An 18,441-nucleotide genomic window follows, 5' to 3' on the forward strand; every position below is an offset into this window, starting at 1 on the left:
TCAGATATCTGCATCACAGAGTATTATCTTTTGTCAAAAGTTTTTTTGTGAAATTGGCAACTGCACAAGGTTCTTAGGGAAAAATAAAAAAACACATAGACCATAATGAGCTTTCCCAGGATAGCAATATACTATTTGTACCTTTGTATATCAATCATTACAATATTATGCTTTGGGGAGGCAGAATCCATTCAGTCTCACAGTCTATATACTGTAGTAGAGAGGTATTCAAACTTTTTCCAAAGGTGACTGTCTTTTTTTTTTAGATTGTGGACATCCCTTCCATCTAAATATGTTTGAGATCATAAAAACTACTGCAGCTTATGTATACAAAAAGTGGTTAAATCATCCCATAAGTACAGAATATTTATTCTTAACATGTGTTACTAACTGGCTACAAAGAGTAAACTAAAAAGCAGCACATGACAATGTGAGCTTCTCATCTCATCTCATGCTCCTGCTCTGAGTGACTTTTTTCACCTTACTCTTTCAAGCAGCTTAATTTCAATGATGCTAAAATTAGATTGTTAAAAATAAGAAAAACTGAGCAGAGTAAAACATGTACTTTTCAGTCTCACATCTCACTCGCAATGTACACAAAAGTGGGGTCAGTGGTTTTGGGAAAATGCTAAATAGTGCTGAGCTGTGAGCCTGCAGGACCAGGGTTGAGAAATACTGCTCTAATCCATACTCCTACTAGTGGACATGAGTGTAAACTACACATGTACCTGTTCACCCCAGTCACTGATCACCTACTGCACTGATCTGAGAGCAGCTTGGCTCCAGTAATCTGTAATATATTGGGATTGGGAAGGATAAGCTGGTTCCTGATCATAGAAAAAGGACAGCTTCCACTCAGTTATTCACAGTCTGGAGATTAGCTCACAGAAGCTCAGAAATACCAGCATTGCATCTGCATCTGAAAAGCATGCCAGTTCTGAATGCAAGAATGTTAACCTCCATTTTAGGACATAAAATACTGTTATTGTCTAAAATTGTAATAACATCTTTTTCCATATAATTAGCCCTGTGAAGGGTAGAGAGAGAAATTTGTTAGTGCTTCATTTAATTTGGTTATTTTCAGATAATAAGAAAAAATATATTTAAAAAAAAGTTTAAATACAGGGGTGGCACAGTGGCGCAGCAGGTAGTGTTGGTGTTACGTTGTGTTATGTGGGATTCCTCCAGGCGCTCCAGTTTACTCCCACAATCCAAAAACACCCATTGGCAGGTGGTTTGGCTACTCAAACGTGTCCATAGGGAGAAGGGTCTGGGCGCAGATCTCACTCCTGAGGCTACCTCTCCTGTGGTACCTATCTGAGGCGCCAGAGAAGAGGTGGCGCCGTTTCCATTATCGCCATCTAGTGTCATGGGGTGGTTTTGCCAGTAGACCCAGAATTGAAACGCCGTTTGTGTGGGAGCGTGTTTGTATGTGTCAAAATTTTAGACGGACAGATTTGGAGTTTTTGACGGTACGTTACGAGATGTCTTTGTTTAATTAACGAAGATATTGGGTCGCTGGGATAACTTTTTGTTTTTCCGAATTAATGAACTCACGTTAGCTCTGCATCTACCTTGCTAATTTAGCTAGGTACGACAATCATTAGACGCTGTTTGTCACGTCAGGCTATATATATATATAGCCTGACGTATTAATATATTAATAAAGCATTTTTGGTTTGGCATGAAGTAGATTAGCCAGTTGGCTAAATGTGTTTGGTTCTTAGTTACGCAATGTGTTTTAACACAATATTTTTTTGCCATTATGTAGCATTTTGTACAATCTTTATATATATATATATATATATATCATTATTTATTTATACATTCATCTATCTGTCGTTGTGTCTGTATGTCTATGTCTGTTGTTATATGTGCATATACTGTCCAGGTCCAAGGCAAATGCATACACAGATCAACCAAAAACAATGTATACAACAGAGCAATAGATGGACTTGAGTCTGTAATTTTATAACTACAAAATGCTCCTGTGGACAGTGGAGCTGAGAGAATAGACAGTGAGTGTAGAAACAAGGAGTTGGTCACAATATGATGGTTGATCAGTGTATAACTGTCTACAAAACTTTCATTGATGCAATTATTAATGTATGTTTTTTTTTCATTTTTACATAGATGCACTCTTCAGTCTGGCTTTGTGGTTCAGACCCATCTTTAAACAGATGCACAACATGCTGCAAAATGTTTCATTGTCCTTTGTGCCCTGTGAAGTTGTTTAAGCCTACCAACTTGGCAAGAGTTAAGAAACACATTGAAATTCACTGGAAAAATGCAATACAGTTTAAAGGTAATGTAACCCTGCTATTTTTATTTTTTTGGCAGCACAAATTTCATGTTGATTCATGTGTTTTATTTTTTATTTATTTTTCACATTTTTCACAGAATATCGAATTCACAGATGTCATCAGAATTGCAGATCAGAAGGACACTATCACTGCCCTCTGTGCTCAAAAACCATTTTGAGGAGAGATAATATGGAAACCCATCTTCAGGCTTGTCAAGTTACTTCATCTGTGGCGCACACACCTTCACCTGCAGAAGTACCTTTCATATCTGCTATATTCACTTCAAATTCCTTAAAGGAAGCACCACCTCATTTAAAGTCAACCACACCCCAAGCACATACTTTAACAGTTGGTGCTTCTGAGATTTTATCATCTACTCCTGCACTTTCCTCTACATCATCCACTTCTCTGTCACTTCCTTCTCCGAAAAAGGCTCAAACGACATCACCCCAAAGAGTAAAGTGTCCTCACTGCACTACAATTGTACATGAGAAGAATTTGCCTGGTCACATTTCCAGAAAACATTCAGAAGAAAAACCAGATATAACCAGCACATCACATTTGAAAAGCGTTTGTGTGGATGCGACCAATGGTGTGTGTGCTGTTCAAAGAAGCAGGCATGGTTTTTCTATACCTGTTCATGTACAGAGAAAGACATGGGGCAAAAAACACTTTACTGGATGTGAATTAGAAGAATGTTTTCAGTACCAGCTTCTAGCACTACGGAGTGGATGTGCCTTCAGCCACTGTGAACATATTCGTTCACTTGACTATTGTTCTCACACCATAAGTGAAGAGTTCCTTCAAGAGGGTGTTCTAGATGAAATGGTGCATCATAAGCTATTTGGTGTATCAAAGAAGATTCTGTGCATAAAAAGACAGAAAGCAGCCATGTCAGCCCATGTACCTCTGTCTGTAGAAGTAACACTCAGTGGTTCATCCCAAGCAATATGTCTATCTATTTATGAGCCAGTGAAGAAGCACTTCAGTCGTCTTGGCAGAATTATGGTGACCTACAAGACAAAGAAGAACTCATGGCATTGTCCTTGTGCTAAGGCAAGAATGTCTTGTGTGCACAAAAGTATAGCAAAATGGCACTTATTCCAAACTCAGAAACACTTATTTGAGACAGATTCACATGCTGCTGTGACACACCAGCCCACTACCCAGCCGATCTACCCTGTAACAGACCACTTGGAACGTGTAGTACAGTATATTTGTACTCAGAAAAAAATTCCCTCCAGACTCCCAGAAGACGTGACAGCTCCCAGAGCACCATTTAATTACCCAACAAAACTTCTTCCAACAGAGACCAATTGCACTTTCTGTTCGAGTCATCCTGCTTTGGATAATCCAGTGATGATAACAAACAAAGCCCGGATTGTGGGTATAGGTGGCATTATTGACAGTAAGTTTAAGCCTTTGATTAATACCTCAGGTAATTTTAAATTTTTATTCAGTAACACTTATTATTATTATTTCTTCCTTAGATGTGTCAACTTACTTCAAACAATGCACTCTGTGTCAGATGGTGTACCGTTATCAAGAGTGGAAAGCAGGACTCCATAATTTTGATGATCATGTTGTGCTTACCTTGGAACTCTGCATTTTTCTGAGGCAGAACCTTCAGGTAAAATAACACATTGAATGGTACACTTAAGTGGTTGAGTATTAAATGTTGTCATACGTTTTTTTTTTTTTTTTTAAAACAAAAATGTCATCTACAGAACCATACTGCAGTCTCAAGAACCATAAATTCACTGGAGGGACTTCGGGGTGTTAAATTTCCATCAAGAGACACCATTCTACATGCATATTGCCATTTTGAGGCGCTCACAAGTCATGATTATACATACTCCTGTATTAATTGTGGCTACTACCCTGCTGTTGTTATTATGGATCTACACAAAAAAGGAGTCTTCAGCATGGCGGGTAAGTTCTTCCTTTTAGAGCATCTCAGCCCATACTTAATCCCAGAGAGCAAGTTGTTAGCCCACCTCATCCCAGAGACCTAGTTGCTAAATGACCTCATCCCAGAGACCTAGTGGCTAGCCCACCTCATCCCAGAGACCTAGTTGCTAAATGACCTCATCCCAGAGACCAAGTTGTTAGCCCACCTCATCCCAGAGACCTAGTTGCTAAATGACCTCATCCCAGAGACCTAGTGGCTAGTCCACCTCATCCCAGAGACCTAGTTGCTAAATTACCTCATCCCAGAGACCTAGTTGCTAAATGACCTCATCCCAGAGACCTAGTGGCTAGTCCACCTCATCCCAGAGTCCTAGCTGCTAAATAACCTCATCCCAGAGTCCTAGAGAGTTGCTAACCCTCCTCATCCCAGGGTCCCATCTCGAACTTGTCCCTGCTTGGGTTTTTTTTTTTTCAACTTTTAAATAAACAGTTTTGGATATTTTACCATATTAGATCTATTGTGAGAGTGGTTAGGCTTCCTTGTTATTAATATGTTGCTTTAAGGGCTGGTATCTTTTAATGGGGACATTCAGAACCTTGTAGAGTCAAGGACTGCATTTAATCCCTGTCTGGAAAACAAGCCTAAAAGTGCTTTTTGTTTGACAGTGAGTGACATAAAAGAGCCTCCTAAAAACTTCAAAGGAGAGGTCAACATTGAAGAATTTTGGAACTCAGTCAATTTTGAAATGATTGCTCGTGGATTTGTCCCCAGTAAGTTTATGAATTGTTATTTTAATAATTATATAATATTATTAATAATACATTACATTTATAAAATGCTTTCAAAAAGCTTTGACAGTTGGTTTGAATACCTATGCACAGTGACACCTTCTTGTCATTATTTTTGTTATTGATTTATTAGGTCGTGCAAAAAATCCCTGGGCTGTTCATCCATCTTATGAATATTGGGCACCATGGATTGGCAGACACACCAGAAAAGGAGACTGTGTGCTTAACACAGAGTATGAAAAAGTCTTGCCTGTTCGAGAGAGTCCAGAGGCAGAACTGTTCATGATAACAGAGGAACGTCTTATGGATGAGCTTAAAAAACAAAAGGTATAACTAAAACATGAGTAGTGTAAATGCAAAATGAAATGTGATGAATGCACTTTATTTCTACAGTTGTTATTTTCTCAGCTCCACTGAATGTACAGGACCACTATGTAGTTATGCAATTACAGACTGTAGTCCATCTGTTGATCTGCATATTTTGTAAACCTCATTCAACCTGTTCCAACCCCTGGTGGACCTTAGCACTGCAGTGACATGGATGGTGATTGTGGAGTGTTACTGTGTGTTGGACTGAGTGGATCAGACACAGTAGCACTGTTGGGTCTAACAAAATATTTAGATGGACAGATAGACTACAGTCCAATTGTAGGGCTATGAAGTGAATGTGTGTGTGTGTGTATTTCTCTAGGTAGGCACAGTGCGCAAACTATGCAAGGCATGCCACATAGACCCAAGAGGGTCACGTGATGACCTAATTGTAAGATTGCAACAGGAGATGAAGAACAGGCACACCTATGACAAGGTCTTTCAGAAAATCTGGGGTGCCTCTGGTAAGCAAATTTCAGAAAAGTTATTTTGCCTGTCCATCATTTTTGTTCTTCTCTTCCTTATATTCATTTTTTTTAACAGGTGGATGGTGTGTCATTGCATGTCCACATGGTGTTGTGTATAGTTTGAAATTCAACTTAAGGGCAGAAAGTCCTAGAGACTTCACTGATCTTCTCCTATCATGGAAACACATACCAAATGTGTCAGTCTATGATTTTGCTCGTGGTTTGGCCACACATGCCAACTTGAGATTTCCAGCCATCATACCGTTCAAACCCCATGAAGGACGGTTGGCTGAGCCTACACCTGAAAACATTTCTGCAGCACAGAAAGGAAAACTTGAAGTGTCCCTCTCTTGGCTTGTTGAAAGGTCTCCCAATTCAGATGGTAGTGGCCATCCCATCACTGGGGCTAGCAGTCATTATGTGCTTTACGATAAGCTTCATGAATCAAACACAAAGGATCAGAGGGACATCTTAAGGAGAATCAATCTTGTCCCAGAACTCCAAGGTTCACTCAACAGTCAGATAGCAGAACAATTGTTTGGAAGTATGCGAAAAAATAATTATTTTCTGAACAACATGTCCCCCTCAACACATGTATTTTTAATGAGAAATATTATTCACCATCGCAATACATCAGTGAACTTCCGCCTTTTGGAGACACAGCTGAAGAGAGGACTAATGGACCAGCGTATTAACAATATAACTCTGAATGAGCTTGGGCAAGCAGTTTTAGGTAAGTGTGTTTATGTTAATTATATACATCCTGGTTCCTATTTTTATACTCTGTGCGTGCGTGCACAAATTAACGTGCTTTCTGTTCAAACCTCCCAAGCATCTACACATACACAGCAGTCAGGTGTGATGTCAGTGGAACAAGGATCCCCAGAACCCATGCAGCCCCAAACACTTGTGTCTTCGTGTGATGATGGTAGAACATTTTTTGCTTTTAAATAACAAATGTATTGTCCAAAATATTTTAGTTTTTTTTTCTCATGTCACTCTTTGTCACTTGTCATATGCAGAATATGAAACCTGTGGGATGCAGTGTGAAGCCCGCACAAAGTTTCAGAACATCAAACCTTCTCGGGCTTTTTGGTCGTTGACTTTTCACTCTGACCAGGAGAAACTGGTATAAGGAAATTTATAGTCCAAAATAAATCATATGTTTAAGTACAAAAATAGTGATATGCAATATATGTTTAATATGATGTTGTTTTTACAGCTTTCTTATGTCCTAGATGAACAAAAGCCAAGACAAGAGCTTATTGTAAAAAAAGGAAAAATTTGCCTTGTCCGGGAGGACTTTTGGACTTTGGGCTTGCCCCAAGACATGGAAGCAACGGTGATTAAATATTTTTAAACCATTAAACATATTGTATAATTAAACCTATACATGTAATGTATCTGAATCAGGTTAGGCTGCATGTGTGTTGATTTATTTACACAGAACCGACACTTCATTAAGTACACTTCGGTGCAAGTGGCTGGACAGGGTATTTATCTGTTTCTTGCTGTTTGTTTGTAGGTAGGAAATGCCTGCCTCAGTATCATTGATGGAATTGCCAGAGCACAGGTAATAATCACACAGCTAGGAATTTTCTTTGTAATTTTGCTGATTGTGGTTGTATTGTATTAATGTAGGTATTAATAAAAATAATTTATAGGGAAGGAATATTTTCATTGCAAATATCTATGTTGTGCCAACGTGGTTACCTCCTTGCAATGCTGATCCGCTTGACCATCTCCCAGTAAGTGTTTGCACTCTAACCCTAAACCTATTTTCGCAATATTCAGTGTTATCGTGTGATTATTATGTGAATAATATCTGTATTTCTAAGTATGATGCTCAGTTGAAAGAGGCCCTTGTCATCCCACTGTGGACATCAGGACACTACATTTTATCGGTAAATTAATTTAATCATTTGCATTGTACTTTTTCTTTGTTTTCAGTCTGGTATTGGACTGTTATAGGAAATGTTGCTTTGCTAACTGTATCTATGACATGGGATGTAGTGAGCATTTTTGTGTGTAAGATGTTTACTGAGAATGCAGACTTCATATCCACTCATAGGTTTTGAAGCCAGCCAAGAGGGAAATTCTTTTTCTAGATCCCATGTTCACAAAAAGAACTGAATCTCGTGGATTTGGTGATCTGATGTTCCAAACAATGTTGAGGTTATAGCTTACAGCAAACATTGCATGCCGTTCAAGTATTTACCGGTCTCGTTCCAAGACCAAGTGTGTAACAGCATGGAATATTTGGGTTGCAATTTCATGTTCTGTTTGATGTTAAATTTTATGTGTGGTTCATTGTCAGCTGAGGTGGGTTGATGATATTTCTTTGCTTAAAACTATTGTTTTCTTTGAAATGACAGTAATCTGGCTCAGATGCTGAACCCAGGACAGTGGGAGGAGAAAACGGGGTGGGATTTGCAGGTAAAAAAAAAACGAATAAAACACAACTCTTTCCCACCTTTATGTTAATATTAAGTTGTTTCTAACAGAATGTTTTTCTATTAAAAGGACCTTCCAATTCAGCACTGGGGAAATGATTGTGGCATCTTCATGTTAATGGTGACAATTTTGAAACTTATCTGTTTATTTTATCTTATTTTTATGTATTTATTTATTGCTTTTCTGTCATGTGTATATTAAATGATTGTGTATCTGTCTTTCTCCTTTTTCAAGTATGCACTTTATGTTGTACTGGATGGCTCTTTCGACTTCACTGTTGTGAGTAGATTTTATTTATTTATATTTTTATAATATATATAATATTTTTCTTATAAATAATAATAATTTAAGTTATTTTATTTAGCATGACATGCCAATGCTACGTAAATGGTGGTGTGTGATGATAATGGAGAACTTTGAGATAGAAGGGTAAGATCATATATTCTTCTTTTCTTTTTATTTTCCCCAGCAATTTACTTGATTATTGAAAACATATATGATCTTTTTTTTAAGCTATGGAAAGAGATTTGCCCACTGGACAGATGATGCTAAAGCTCTTTTGAAAGGACACTTGCAACCTGTCTTACGGGTCGGAGAACATGTGTGCAGCCAGGTTACGTTTCAAGATTGGTTACAGTAGATTGATATTAAAGATTAAACAATATTAAACAATCCAATTTTAATAATTCAGTGTAATGATCCAGTATACTGATACTTCTGTTGATTTCAGTTCCTGTTTGGTTATATTTCTTTATTGGTTGATATCATGGAATATAAATTATATATAGATATAGAATTATAGAGTCTTATTTCTTTAAAAAAAATCATTGCTATGAATTCTTGCTTTGCTACATGTACTGTTTCACTGCAGTATTACACTGACCATAATGAAAAAAAATATTCTCACTAGGAACCTCTACCACCAGTAGAGACGGAGCAAGAACGAAAATCTACACACCACTACCACTGTCTTGCACTGGACATATATGCCTGTGTGTACCAAAGGATAGGAAAAAAGTAATAGAAAATTATCTTTTGCATAAACAATTTACCAATTTAACATTGAAATATATGGTCTAAAACCTGTGGTGTTTTGTTTTTTTTTTTAGATCAATGTATTCAGAAGTGCAGTCAGTGAATTGGGTCCAGTGTCAGTATTGTGGGGCTCAGCTGCATGCCGACTGTGCTGGAGTGGAAACATTGCAAGAAGACGTGCCATTTAGCTGTGGTTGTCACCGCCCAGAGCCCTATCTATATAAAAGGTTTAATTTATTATGTTAAATGTTTTCTTAGATTATTTGTATAAAATACATGAATTTAAAAAAATGTAAACTTTTTTTGTGCCTCCAGGACATACGCAGCCATAAGAGAAGGATCAGTCATCAACCATGTAACGGATGAAGAAATTCTTGTAAAGAGCATTTTAATTTGTGAATATACCTATTTGTGGACACTTTATTTTAGGCTAGCTTTTTTCCTCCCTTTTTCTTTACTGTTTTAGGTATATTCATATTATATTGGAGAAAGCAACTTTTTACTTGTTTCATTTTTAAAACAGTTATTAGCCTCTATTTCTGCTTGTAGACACTACAAAGGAATTTACAACACGGAATATTGAGGTCCAACAGGATGTTCCTTCATGAGAACCCCACATTTCACCCAAAGATGAAGCAAATTAGAGACGGAAGCATATCAGTTTTTGATGAAGAACAGGTGAACAAATTTAAGATATGGTTTATTTATAAATAAACAGGCAGTCATGGCCTTGGTGCTGGAAGGTTGCTGGTTCAATCCCCACAACGGGCAGGACCATCCATGGCTGAAGTGTCCTAGAGCAAGGCACCTAACCCTCAAAAGTGTGTGTGTGTGTGTGTCCACAGATGGGTTAAACACAAAGGTCAGGTTTCGTTTTACGGTTATACTATGATCATAAAGCATGTCACCTGTGAAAATAAATAGGCTAGATGTGTTGAACAGTTTGAAACCAGTGGTTTCCATTCCTTGTCCCGGAGTACTCCCTACTCTGCAATTCAGAGTGTCCTGCTCTGATGCAACTGACACCTGATCAAACCAATTGTTTTATTCAGAGGTCAACAGTCTTATCCACAAACAGATGCTACAGGTTTAATTACAGCTAAGCAGAAACAAACCTTTTCAATACTTTGAAGACCGAAACCAGGTGATTAAACAAATATAATCAGCTGAACTCCTGCTTGATAAGCATTAAAACCTGCAGCCACACTGGCCCTTTTTGGATAAGACTGGTGACCAGTGGTAGGTGAGTTACAGCAAGAAATAATTAAAATGTGCAGGCTCTCTGTTCCAGAATTGGGAACCAATGTCCTAATATAATAATCTGATCTTTTATAATTGGTGTATGGCTCACCATTCTTTCAAAGACAAATTAAATGGTGCTCAGGTCAAGTCTTGATTATAAGTAAAAAAAATTAATGTCACAAGCATCATTTTACTGTCTGTTCATATTTATGTCCAATAGTGTATAAATAAATTTTTAAATTTCTCATAGACTGAAGCCATCATAGAGAGGACATTTGAGGTGATAAAATGCAACAGAGCAAGTCTGAAGAGTACCTCGTTCGTTTTAGAAGTCATGACTCCAGAGGTAAGAAATTATATTTAAAAAATGTTGTTTATTAACATTGCATTGTCCTGTCTAATCAATAATTTATCTCACTTTAAGATCACCATCCTTCTGCTGAGAAAATTGGAAGGATTCAGCAGATATGAAGCTGAAAATGTTTTTTCACGTGTAGCTTTTGAATGAGTCAAATTGATTGCTTTTTTCATTCTCTAGTTTTTGTTGGATTTTAAAAAACTGCTTGCTTTTATTATATTGTTTTGCTGTTTGCATTTTGCTGTTACATAGTATTGGTTTTTTTTTGTGTGTGTGTGATGGCACAGTTTGTTTTATTAGTAAAAACCTGTTATTGCGTGCCATTTATTTTCTCTGTACAGATTTGTTTTATTTCATTATTTATATTCTTTGTATTCTGTAGTTTGTTTTTATAATAAACAGAATATTTGCTTTTATTACATTGTTTTCCTATTTAAATTTGTTTTAACTGTAGAATTTGTAAATTTAAAAAAGCTGAATGTGTGCTTTTTCTTAATTTTTAACTTTTTGCATTGTTGTTAATAATTATTCAATTATTTTGGAATACAAATAAATAAATACTTTGTTTCCAGTGTACTTTACTTTTGAAAATGTGCTTTTATAAGGTGTCATTAAAAATACAAACTTTTTTTTTTAAGTAAATGCAATAAGAACGAAATTCTTAAAAAGGATGCCTAAAAATGTAGAGAAAGTGTCGAGATTGTTAGAAATCACAACAATTAGCCTTTATTTTAATTCACCGACTCGTTCATATTAGAACATAAACATATCGTTTATATCCCAATCAAATTTAGTGGAGATGCTGAGACTAACATCATTATTAGCTAGGCAAATATTTCACTGACCAACCATATACTATACATCCAGGAATATATGTGACTTAAATTTTGTGTACATCATAATATATTACAGAATCGTATAAAATGCAAAAACATTAAGTTTATTTACAACTATTTCCACTTGCTACAGCCAGAGATTCGTACACTGCGTTTTCCGCCATGTTGACTATCAATCATGTGACTTTCAGAAATAGTGATGTCATTTGCCGGACTCAGCGATGAGATAGGTCTCGGAGGAGAGGAGGACTGACAAATGAGATTCACGGCCTGACGCTGTTGTCCATAGGTGTGAATGTGTGAGTGTGTGTCACCCTTCAAAGTACTGGTGCACCCGCAGGGTGTGTTCCCACCTTGCGGCCAGTGATTCCGGGTAGGCTCCGGACTCACCACAACCCTAAACTGGATAAATGGTTACAGACAATAAATAATAAATGAAGTTTAAATACACAGGCATATAAAAAATGTATGACCACCCCCTTATTTCTGCATTCATTGTCCGTTCTCTCAGCTCAACTGACCAGAATGGAGCATTTTGTACAATTACAGAATTTAGTTAATTTGTTGATCTGCATATGTTAGCCCATTTTCTCCCTGTTCTTTATTGGTCAGGACCCCCACAGAGCAGGTATCATTTTGCATCATTCTCAGGTCCACTGCAACACTGATCAACAATTTTGTAAGAATAAGCAATTTTGTAAGAAAGCATCAATACAGTGTTAAGGACACACTGCCTGACAGTATTTTTGTGGAAAGGAGTTTACCAGCAGGTGTCAGGGTTCCACTACTCATTTCTCATTTGTTCCTAAATTAGTCTTGGGAGGAAATGGCCCAATCTGAATATTGATGACAATGGTCACTTCACATTGGGGTTGGTTTCCATGGTGATAAGCAGAGGCCAAAATTGAGAAGGGTGTTCGGGTTTTACCACATAAGATTACCTCCTTCATATAATCTTTTTTTATTTCCAGCACTTCCTAGAGGTTTTAACAGCACAATATAACAATATGAAGCATGATGCCAAGAAAAGCATGAAGTGTTATGTTTGAAACTTTTTTCATTTAGTTCCTTTTCTCACGAATGTAGTATGACCATATTTTGGTTTTCAAAAAGAGGACACATTCAGCATTGAATGGCTGCATAAATTGATCTGGGTGAGTCTAGCTTCCTCAATTAAGTCACAGGTCCAGATATAAGGACCAATCTTGGCCAAATTAACATTGATATCTTGATATCTGGCCCAAATAAGATGGACCTTTGGCTAAGTTGAAGTATCCAATGCAGCCATTCAAGATCAAATGTGGGCCATAAGAGAACTGCAGATGTGGGGCACGTTTGGGCCTAACATTCAGTGTAACATTCTCGGTATGCCAGTCATGCCATAACTGAGCCATAAGTGCCAAAAGTGGCACAGATCAGGCACAAAGCTCTCCGCAATCTGGATAGGCTCTGGTGCGGTTGCCCCAGAGTGTTCAGTTCTTTGTCAGCAGTAGGGCACTAAATGCTATTTATTTGTATGTTGGAAAAAACCTTGTATGTCTATTAAATTATTTTTTCTTAAAAAAATGTAATGTCAGAACTCCAGTTTCCTTTTACAGAGTGTTAAATTTCAAGATGAATGGCACAAAATGATCTGAAAATCTGATACTTTTCACTTCAAATCAGAAAGAATTACAGGAATCCTTCTCCTGTAAAAGGTTTGGGTTGAACAGTGACTCTGTGTTTTTAAAATTTCTTTTGAGCTCTAAACTTTACTTTTATATATTTTCAAACCTACAAACTGGACTGAAGCAGAAACTGAACTGAATAACCTCATTTAAACTGGACACAGGCTCAGCAATGAACAGAGGCAAAAACAACCTAATGAAATAAGAGAAAAGAAAATGAAACAATTGGAAATAATTAATGTTTATATTTCTCTTGGGAAATACACAGTGCTAAGCCTTCTAACTGATATGTTCCAAATAAGAGAAAATAAAAAACTAAGGCATTAGTATCCGTTCTAATAAATATGCACCTTAGTAAAAATAATAAGCCAAATTTTGAGGTGAACAGAAATCAATGATCCATGAGCCCTCTTTTTGTCAGACTACATGCTGTCAGCTTCAGAACCTACTGTTCATCAATTTAAATACTCTTCATTTGTTGAATGTAACATAATGAAAAAACAAATTCCATTAGTGACAGTGGCAGTTTGTTGCTTCAACCACAAAGGCAAGTTAACTCTCACAAATGAAAAGCAGCAGGATCTGGAACAATGCTGCCTTCACTGGACCTAAGATCATAGACTGAGACAAAGTGGAACTGTGTTGTGTGGTCCGGCAAATCAAAATTATACTATTTTTTTTTTTTAAATCATGGATGCTGTATCCTCTGGGTTAAAGAGGAGAAGGACCATCCAGCTTGTTACACACACACACACACACACACACACACACACACACACACACACACACACACACACACAATTCAAAAGCCAGTGCACAGGACATGGGTGACATTGCACATCTGTGAAGTCACTGTTAATGCTGAGCGATATATATATATATATAACACACAGGTTTGTGAGCAACATGCTGCCATCCAGACAATATCTTTTTCAGGAATGGACTTGGTTATTTCATTAAAACAAGCCAATTAGAGACCAATCACAGTCCAACATAAGGACAGTTGGTTTAAAGTGTTAAAATATAAAACATACCAGCTCCTTTCCAAGCTATAGTCTCTGTTTAGAACAAAGGTAACTGTAAATAAGTGTAGCCTTCCATTTTCACTTTCCTCTCCTTTTGGCTGAATTCTCGCATCTGAAAATGTCACTCTCAGTCCACATCTGTCACTGAGAAAGGCAGCAGTGCATCTAATGCCAACACTGCATTTTTGTGTTAGGAGATAACCATCAGGCAAGCGGCTGACATCTCAGATAATTAACTAAAAAACTGCTCATATAAGCAACAGATGAACCACAATTGATTATTGTAGAACTATAAACTGCACCTGTTTGGTTAGAGGTGGTCATTTTATTGTTTTGCCTGATTAGTATATGGTGGCTTTAGAAATAAAATAATGACATACTCAATTACTTTTTTCAGGAATGTAATAAGTAAAGCAATCAGTTTACCTAAGTAATTACTCATTTGGAATAAAATACACAATACTTCACACTCCAATGCTTAATATTACATAGCAGATTGTATTTAAGTCTCATGAGTAAAGTTTGTGAGGGATTGCGTGCAACTCTGAGAACCTTGTGTGATGGAGTGTGTGTGTGCGTGCGTGCGTGTGTGTGTGTGTGTGTGTATGGAGTCAGACATACAGAACGGTGTGGTGTGCTGATGCACCCAGACAAGCGACTGCTGACGACAGCCACAGGGCATGTACTGTCTTTCTCCATTCAGATCACCCATGCACACAGACACACACACATACACACACTGCTCCTGTCTTCTCATCATTGCCTCTCCTGTTACCCAGGATACACACACACACACTTTTACTGCCTTCAGACTCTAGAAACATACAATAGGTCATGTGTATCTAACATGTAAATGTGCTGATCCAGGACCCCACTTTTTTTTGCTTTTAAAAATGCTAGGATATTTAAAACTTTCAACCATCTGCAGTTTCAGATGCATGTGTAACTGTCTACTTTACAAGCAGTTTTGAGACCCTGTTGATAATTAGGATACATTAAGGAGCACTCATTGTGGACACAAACATTCAGTTTTGCACTCACAGCTCATTATCTCCAGAGACAAAATCTGAAATGAAATAGGACACTCTAGAACATGTGCACATGGTGTTAATGGCACCATGCTTAAAGGGGATAATCACGATTGCAATCAAAAAACACTTTTTATAAAATTCACAAGATGTTTCCTCACCATTTGCTAGCTCTCAAAGGTCTCTTTGCTTGCTCAAACCCAGTATAATATGTTAACGAAGCCCCGATATCAATAAATGGGTTAAAAAACCAAGGCTCTCAGTCTGGTATGATAGGCTGTCTCTCTCTGCTCATGGAAGTGACAAGACATCTGGAGTATTTCAGACAACAGAGAGAACTGCAAACGTTGAAAAGTATGAATCAAGATGAAGATATTGCTCTATTCTTGCTCCATAGGTGGGTAATATTGATTTATTTTTGCTGTTTCAAATTACTTAAGGTGGAAATATCTCAAATTTCGTAAGTCAGCTAAGTGCATGAATGTAAACAGTCTAAAAGTGCTACAAAACTAAACAACTAGATACAGATAAGTTTCTGTGATAGTTCAAACAGTGAATTAAAAATGTATAGACAACTTCAGCAAATACAAACAGAAGCCATTTTCCCCTTAAACATACTGTTCCACATTAAAAGAGGCAGAGCTTCAGAACATAAACAAACCAGAGAGAACTGCAGTTCTCCACAATCGTAGATGTTTTCTTTAGTTCCAAACAGCAGTTAGAGGGGATTTAAAGACTGTGTAGTATTGCAACTCGGATTGTTTTATTCATTCACTCATTTATTCATTCATCATCTGTACCACTTCATCCAGTTAAGCCAGTTCAGGGTTGCGGTGCCTACCTGGAATCACTGGGCACAAGGTAGGAACACACATTGGATGGGGCATCAGTCCATCACAGGGCAACACATATTCACACTTATGGACAATTTTACAATATTATTTTTTATAGTATCCACTAAGCTGGAATCAAATATCAGAATTATCTATCTGTATGTTTCTCTTGTGAGCAGAAACAACTGCCCATCTTAGAGCTGATGCTTTGGAAAGATTGTCTGATTTGGCTGTCCCTGCCTGCCTGATGTCAGGCCAGTTTTATCCATAAGGCAGTACCTACATGTCCCACAGAATGTGGTGTTTGTTGGGAGCTGTTTGTGTAAATTGTGTTGCAGGAAGAGAGTGTTATTATTCTCATCAATTTGACTTGATTTGTGAGGAGAGCTGAAGGGAGGTGGCGATCATGTGACATCAAACAGAGTTAATGAGATAATAATGCAAATCTAAGAGAAGCCAGTTTGTTTATAGTGAGGTCCATTAATCAGTACAAACACAGGCTTTAACATCATCAGTAGATGACACACAATATTTAAATATCTGACAACTGTAATTTTGTACACTCTATAATACTCCATGTACATGCCACATGTTAAACATTTGAGCCTTGAATTAAATCAAATGTGAGTGCGGCCATTTGAACATTTAACAACAGAGTTAAACAATGTGAACAGCTTTATAAAAAATGGGAATCCCTGGTCAAATTATTTTTTAATTTTTAATGAAATGGTAAAGTATTGGCAGTCTCAGACATGCCCCTGGATCACTTCTGTCAGTGTATTTTGAACTTATCCGTGTACTGAATTAGTGTACTAGTCCTTCCTGAAGTATTGGAGTGGGGACAACTACAACATGCAGAGAAGTGTACTCCAGGACCAGAATTAAAAATTACTGGTGCAAAAGTTAATCCCAGTATTCAAATCCTCCTTCATTCAATAATTAATTTTCTGTAAGAACGTCATCTTTTACAGATTCAGTGGGGTCCAGAGCCCAAAGGTAATCACAAGAGGCAGAAGCATACAGTGGATGGCACCAAATCCTCATTGCATTATCTAAATATAAAAGAACCTAATAAAGGTTATTAGTAAGTTGTTTGCCACCCATTACTGCTTTAATAGATTCTGCTCTTATATAAATTCTACACACGATGCTGGAACATTTCTGAAAAGATTTGATAGCATTCAGCCACATAAATATTAATGATGTCAAGTACTAACTTTAAATGGCTTCAATGACCAAACCTACTGGGTGGTGCTCTATCAGTCCAAAAAACTAAATTCCTCTGCTCCACAGCCCAACGTTAGAGGCAATATAGACTAACTGATGGATGGCATTGGGCATGGTGACCTGCTCATGTGTAGTGGCTCTAGCGTGTGATTTCATGTATCATTATATGGACTCTTTATAATTGTTTGCACATGAAGGTGTCTGAAACATCCTAAATGCTGCCTACAGACTAGGCAGTATTCTGATAGAGGGCAGCACCAAGTCATAACTAAATCTAAGGATTGTGTGAACTGCTCCTGCTATGACTAAAATGCAACTACTGTGTGGACAATTTTTCGTGTAGATATGTTCTTCTTTGCCTTATACTTCCCAAAATTCTGTGTGTAAACGTCAGCAGTACTCGTCAGTGGAAAATGGCAGAAGTAGCAGTGGTGATGTGACGCCAGCTACATTTCTGTACAAATGAAATTAGATTTAAGTTAGATTTATTGCTCCGTTATCTACAAAAGTTGTTCAGTTATTATTCTGACTAGTGAATTTTAGGGTTTCTATACCCTGGTAATGTCACTATTTATTGTTGCCTTCGAAGCATGTCAAACAATATTTGGTCACAGTACTTTCATGTCAGAATGCTGCCTTTGAAGGCAATGACTGATGAGACAGCATGGGTGGCAAGGCATTGATGTTGCTACGTTCTGTTTTGGACAGAGCCATAGTGTGTATTAAGGTTACATTAATGTACATTGAAAAAGATGTTTCCTCCTTCTCCTACAAGTTACCTTTTCAGAGATAAAAGAACAGGATCTGTTTGAAAACCTTGCCTTTATGTGTCTCTCTTCTCGGAAATGTCGCACAGGCCTTTGGAGAGTCCTTTTGTATTCAAGGTTGAGAATTGGA

At 37.4% G+C, this 18,441-nt stretch overlaps 1 protein-coding gene across 1 annotated transcript; it reads left to right on the forward strand.

Moving 5' to 3' along the window:
- The first annotated feature begins 590 nt into the window (after nucleotides 1–590).
- LOC136678444 (uncharacterized) lies at nucleotides 591–11,166 on the forward strand. The gene is made up of 28 exons (XM_066656495.1): nucleotides 591–607; nucleotides 1,232–1,472; nucleotides 2,134–2,305; nucleotides 2,401–3,711; nucleotides 3,794–3,933; nucleotides 4,031–4,235; nucleotides 4,881–4,985; nucleotides 5,137–5,330; nucleotides 5,695–5,836; nucleotides 5,916–6,572; nucleotides 6,672–6,767; nucleotides 6,862–6,968; nucleotides 7,062–7,181; nucleotides 7,365–7,412; nucleotides 7,504–7,587; nucleotides 7,678–7,743; nucleotides 7,911–8,014; nucleotides 8,215–8,275; nucleotides 8,363–8,413; nucleotides 8,528–8,572; nucleotides 8,658–8,722; nucleotides 8,807–8,906; nucleotides 9,204–9,310; nucleotides 9,403–9,555; nucleotides 9,644–9,704; nucleotides 9,878–10,006; nucleotides 10,821–10,916; nucleotides 10,995–11,166. Exons 1-28 carry the CDS (start codon nucleotides 591–593, stop codon nucleotides 11,076–11,078), a joined length of 4,761 nt encoding a protein of 1,586 aa, XP_066512592.1. The 3' UTR covers nucleotides 11,079–11,166.
- The last annotated feature ends 7,275 nt before the right edge of the window (nucleotides 11,167–18,441 follow it).

Source organism: Hoplias malabaricus, chromosome Y (genome assembly GCF_029633855.1).
Source record: "Hoplias malabaricus isolate fHopMal1 chromosome Y, fHopMal1.hap1, whole genome shotgun sequence".
NCBI lineage: Eukaryota > Metazoa > Chordata > Actinopteri > Characiformes > Erythrinidae > Hoplias > Hoplias malabaricus.